The sequence below is a fragment of the Tamandua tetradactyla genome, chromosome 2 (assembly GCF_023851605.1).
Source record: "Tamandua tetradactyla isolate mTamTet1 chromosome 2, mTamTet1.pri, whole genome shotgun sequence".
Classification (NCBI taxonomy): Eukaryota; Metazoa; Chordata; class Mammalia; order Pilosa; family Myrmecophagidae; genus Tamandua; species Tamandua tetradactyla.
This window is the reverse complement of record NC_135328.1, coordinates 57,678,639-57,684,638: the sequence shown is the minus strand read 5'-3', so window position 1 is coordinate 57,684,638 and position 6,000 is coordinate 57,678,639. Positions and strand designations below refer to the sequence as shown.

The window sequence follows — 6,000 nt, the reverse complement described above, 5'->3', positions numbered from 1 at the left end:
TGAAGAGTTGTCACAGGGCAGAGGGAAGAAAATTGAGGCTCTAGAAGATAGAGGTACTGCGAATGGGGTTGGGTTTGTTTCTTTATTCATCCACCTGGCCACCCATTCAACCAACAGTTAGCAGGATGGGCAAGGTCACTGCTCTCACAAGGCATGGAGGGGGTGGGGGCAGGAGCAGATAAATCGGCAAACAGTTCCCATGCAGAGGATTCAGGACCACCATTGGCAATGTGGGGAGGGTGGAGTGGGAAGGGGAACATGGAGCTGGGCATGGAGATCAGAGGTGGTATTCCACAGTAGTGAGGACTATGGAAGACCCTGAAGGATGAGTAGGATTTAGCTAAGGAGAGAGAATTTGGCTCAATTATGGAAAAATTTATTAGGTGGACTAGGCTATTTTGGTCAGGTCCAGCTTGTTATGTGGGAGAGCGAGCCTTGTCCCTTCAACCAACATGGCTACTGCAAAACAGTCTCACTTCCTGAACACAAAAGAGCTGGGATGGGTGCTGTGTTCCTCCCATCTCTGCTAACAAATGACTGGTAGGTGGGCAGGTGGGCCTCTGTGTGTAACCTAGCTGTTCCTTTTCCTGCTACCAAAGCCCTAAATAACAGCCTTACTCACACCTCTCCTGCCTAAAGCTCCTAACATTTTACTGCCAACTTTCACCTACTGGTGAAAGAGGAAGCATCACCACTCGGAGCCTCAATTCCTTTGTTTAAAATGGGGGTCACAACCTCACAAGTCAATGTTTAATATGCTACTGATGGTACAAAAGATGATTTTAGGTGGCACGTGGATGTATCATGCTAGATGAGGTTCTGCTGGCTATGCTACACTATGGTAACAAATGTCCCCCAAATGTCTGGTTTCAGCAAAGGTTTACTTGCTTGTGGTACATGTCCACAGCTGTGGCTCTGCTCTGAGTCGCCTTCACATCGGAGCCAGGCTGATGGGAGCAATCCCGTCTGACTCTTGCTGGTCTCCAGGTGCAGGCGTGGGTGGGCGGTGGAGATGAGGGCAAGCACTTATTGGCTCTGAAAGCTTCTTCCAGGGACACAACCTTACACTTCTGTCCAGGTTCATTAGGCAAATCAATTTACGTGGCTACTCTTGATGTCAGTAGGGTGGGAGCATGTAATTCTCACCAGAGGGGCAGCAAATATTTTAAACCATAATCTATCACAATTGGTGTGTATTTTAATGTGTGTTAGAAAACACTCATCTTTCATTTATAGCAGTGAGGTAAGTTTGTTTTTTTAATATATTTCTAAAAAGATGTGTTCCTGGGTAAGATACTGGAACAGAAATAGGATATTAGGTGAAAATGAAGGAAATCTGAAGAAACTGTGGACTTTAATAAAAACGTTATCAATATTGGTTCATTAGTTATAACTAATGTACCATACTAAGGTAAGGTATTGGTAAGAGGGAAACTGGGGGATGAGGAGATGGTGGTTTAAGAGAATTCTCTGTACGAAATTTGTCTTTAAAACTATTTAAAAAAACAAAGTCTATTAATTAAAAAAAAGATAAGTAGACAAAAAAATTATTAAATTTCCCCTCAAGTGAGATGTAGATATAGCAAAAGTTGAAGATGCTGGGTAGGTGATGAAGTTGGGGAAATACTGTAAATGGGTATGAAAACCCACTGCAGACTGTCAGGTGATCCCCACGGATGGATTCTTATTGATCTTCACAAAGCCCCATGGGCAGGCAGGGCTGGAGTTACAATCCCGACTGACACATCCCATCCCTGAGACCCTGAGAAATGCAGCTCCTCCAGTCTTGAACCTGGAATGCTTTGGGAACAAGCCGAATGGACAAGATGGTCCCCCAGGATCTGCCTGTCCCCTTCAGGGGAAGCACTGGTAACTCGGGGGAAGGAGGCGGTGCTATGCCTGCATCCAGCCTGCCTGGGAACTTAAGTGCTTACCCAGACCCCCCTCCACCTTAAATGTCTCTTTTAAAATATAGCACTTTATTTTGGTTATTGAAGTTTTCATAAGCGCTTGGTTCACAAAAAAGTTGTCTTACAGAATAATAAAGGCAGCATTTTTTACAGCGACTCACAATGGGGCCACCAAAAAGAAGTGCGAAGGACAGTGCTGGGGCTGGGAGGGGGCAGTGCTGTTGCGCCCAAGGACGTTAGGAAGAAGCCAGAGCTCCTGGCTCCTTCTGACTCTCCAACCAGCCCACCCAGCAGGCAGCACCTAGGGCCTGACAGGACCAGCCTGGGAAGCCATCCGGTAAAGAGCATGACAGCAGTCCTCACAGGATGGAAAAGGAAAAGGCTCTGCGTGGAAGGCCGAGAGGGAGGGGCGTGGGAGGGGCCTGATCAAGCTGAGCGGCTCCTGCATCCAGCCTACTTCCTTGGGCAATCGGGGTCCAAGCCATTTGGCTCAGGAACCTTAACAGATTCACAGTACAGTTCAGTAAAGTTTTGGCAGCAAGCCTTCCCCTCCTCACTCACACCACCACCCCTTCCCCAGCCCTGGGCTGGTGATGGGGACACAAACAGCAAGAAATAGCCCTACTCTCAGGGACAAGGGATGGCCCTGGATAGTTTCAAAACAAGGCAGAGAGTGCCTAGAACCCTGAGAGGGAGGACAGAAAATGCTACTGGGGCTCAAGAGAAGGGAAAGAACATTGTTATTTGGAGGGAGCGGTGAGCTCTATGGAGATGGCAGTGTCTGAGTTAAACCTTAAAGAGTGGGTGGGATCTGGACATGGATAAAAGGGCATGCCAGGAGGAGGAAGTAGCATAAGCCAAGGCACAGAGTGGGAAAACATGGAAGGGTCAGTAAAGTCAGGTGATTATCCATGAAAGGACATGGATATATACTAGGGACCCTCCATCTGGACTAGTCCGTAAAGCTGGGGCCCAGAAAGGGTAGCTGGTGTGGATGCTCTTACATGGGATTTGAATCTTCCCTCTGTGGCAAGCACAGAGCTGCTACCCTCCTGAGTCTGGAAGGTGCTTGAGGGTGAAGGATTGCATCTATCACTGCATCCTCCTGGCCCGGTGCCTGCCTGGACTCCTGAGCTGCTTGAAGGAAGTCTTCTGCCAGCACCCCTCCTTTCGTCACTGGGGTAGTCTTTCAAAAGGGTGTCCCTGTCTCAAGTCTCTTCCTCTCTCTCAGGTCTAAGTTCAAGTGTAAGAGAAACGTCCCTTTGCATAAGCCAGACAAAGGCAGCTGGAAGGGAGTGGCGGTATCCTTGGAAGGTCAAGGAAAGGGGAAAATTCTGGGGCAGCTGTTTCCTCCCACCTCACCAGAATCCAGAATCATTTCCTTCTCTCTGGAGTAAATCTGCTCTTCCCTGAGAAGCATCTGTGTTTGGTGTTTAACAAGTAGTTACTTGTAAACCAAACAACAGAAAACCCTGACCAAAGCCTCAGGTATTTGATTTTCCCTGACTCTTCATAACTGCTACAAGAGCCTGAGTGACTGGAAACCCACCAACTTTTGTTGCTTACTTGTTGTAAAGCATTTCCAAGTTCCTCCCTGCTAAGCACTGGGGAGTGGAAGGGTCTTGGAAGTACTCTGTTCTTAGTCTCCAGGTGGACTAGAGGCCCAGGAGCCTGTCTTAGGTGAGGCTGTGGGGAACTGATGAGTAAGAGGAGGGAGAGGGGCCTGGCGTCTTCTTGGGCACTGCTTCCATCTGAAGGACTTCACCTCTCTGCTCTTCTGAGCTCCTGCCAGGCCCAGGGCTGAGAGCAGGGAGTGTGGCTCCTGCTCTGGAAGTCCTCTTGGCCTGAGCTGGGGCAGTTCCATCCTTACAGGATGGTGCAGAAGATGCTGCGGTTGCTGTGGTAGCCACCTTCCACACGGGCTGTGATTCTAGTTGCCATGGCTGCTACCTTCTGCCCGCTGTGGGCCGCAGAGGGGCCTCTCAGAGAGTTTTCAAGGTGAGGCCGTGCCGGCGGGTTCACCAGGCGCCACGTATCAGACCTGGAGGTGCAAAATGATAGTATGAACTTGCTGAGAGGTCTAGAGCACTTGCTGAATACACTGTACAATCATATCTTTGGTTCATTATCGTTGGCCCTACATGTTTAAAACAGTATAGGCTTTGTCTCCCAAGTTAGTGGATAGCCCAAGTTGGGGAGACACGTGTGAGACTAAGGGACAGAAGTCCCACATTCTAGTTCTGGCTCCGCCTTCGACTCAGCATGTAACCTCAGACAACTTATCTTATGGGCCTCATTTCCCCCATCTTTAAATAGGGAGCTGGGTGAGATCAGTGGCTTTCTTTACCTTTATATTTTTTCTTGCCTTTACCTTTATTATTTTTTAGCTGTATGACCATGAATGCTTATAGCAGCTTTATGCATAGTTGCCCAAAACTAGAAACTACCTAAATGTCCTTAAATTGATGAATGGGTAAAATCTGTGGTACATTCATACAATGGAGTACAATGGACGGATCTCAGGTGCAGTAGGCTAAATGAAAGAAGCCAGACTCAAAAGGTTACATGCTGTATGTTTTCTTTTATATGAATTTCTGGAAAATGTGAATCTAATGGGGTGGAGAACAGACCAATAGTTTCCAGAGGCTGGGATGAGGGGATTTGGGGGGGGGAGGTTGATGAAGCTATTCTGTATTATCAGTTTGGTGGTGGTTACATGACTATATATATATGTTGGTCAAAATATATGTTAACTGTCCACTAAAAAAGGTGAACTTTATTGTATGTGAGTTATACCTATATTAAAATAGACTTATAAACTCATTTGTCAAGGATAATTTTATTCAGAAGCCTAATATGTGAGAAAGGTAAGAATGAATCCTGAAATGGTGGTATGAGGAACCCTGTGGGCCTGTTCCCCAGCAAAACTGTCAAACTTGTGAAAATTATTTAAAAGGCAACCATTTATAGTCTCTGGAAATTGTCCTATGAGCATACAGCAAATAAGGAAAATTCAAGAAAATTTACTAAATCTTGATAAGAAGAGTGAGAGTCTGTACCACTTGAACCCACCTCTTCCCTGCCTCACCCGAAGAAAGCAGGTTATAAGCTCCATGTTGCAGAGGCTAAATTCTAGGCACGTGCAGCTGAGAGGTCAGGAGCTCCCTTCCTTTACCCAGCTCCCAACTACAGGGCAGAGGCTCTGCCCCAGGAAGAGCAGGTCAGAAATACTGGACCCCTGACTGCCCTTGCTCCCACCTCATTTACAGGAAGTTCCACACAGGAGAACCAAGCTAAGTAGACCAAAGGCCACCACCCCCACCTAACACCCTGTACATAAAGCAAGGTGTCCCTCTAAGAGAAGCAGCTACTGTCTCCATCCCCAGCTCCAGAGTAGTGGCTCAGAGATTTTGCCCAGGGGGAGATACCAGTCATAAGAAGACAGCGCTCTGAAGCGCTCTCCAAGAAACTGATTTTGTTTGGAACAGTGTTCAAGTCAAAGGGTGCTCTTAAAAACAGTGGAGATTTGGATGAGGAGGGAGAACAGGCAGGAGGCTACTATAGCAGGACAGGTCTGATATTAACACAAACACAAACAATAATTGCTATTTTTTACAACTGGTATAGCATAACACCAACCAATCAGAACAGAGTCCATCCAGAAACAACTGGAACAGCCTTACTCGTAATGAAAGCTGTAGGTCAGGGTGAGAGGTGCTCAGACTTGAACTAGGGCAGTGGCAGTGGGTGAAAGAAGGGGTCAGATACAAGTACACTTTAGAAGCAGAGTTACGAGGACCTGGGAGAAGGAAAAAGCAAAGGTTTTGCTGTCAGAACAGTGGGTGAATGGTGATATCACTGAAATGGGGAACGAAGAAAAAGGACTGGTGAAGATGAGTGCGTGGAATCTGTGGCACACGGTGGCAGAGGTACTCAAACAATTGCAGCAGCAGCAGTAACTAACATTTTTTATAATAACTCACACACACTCTGGTAGGTTACACGATCTTATTTCATCCTGAATTGGATTTTACTAAGACTCAGAGATGTTATGTAACTTGGTAAAGGCCACACACAGCCAGTAACTGGC

The 6,000-nt window shown here is 46.9% G+C and overlaps 1 protein-coding gene across 5 annotated transcripts in view; it reads right to left on the bottom strand.

The window, feature by feature from the left end:
* Positions 1 to 1,958: 1,958 nt before the first annotated feature.
* Positions 1,959 to 6,000, bottom strand: part of FBXO10 (F-box protein 10) — a 97,781-nt gene continuing 93,739 nt past the window's right edge. For all 5 annotated transcript variants that reach the window (XM_077147663.1, XM_077147666.1, XM_077147667.1 and 2 more), the window contains one exon: positions 1,959 to 3,951. In XM_077147663.1, the coding sequence (XP_077003778.1) occupies positions 3,777 to 3,951 (175 nt within the window). In that variant the 3' untranslated portion in view covers positions 1,959 to 3,776. The remainder of the gene's footprint in view (positions 3,952 to 6,000) is intronic.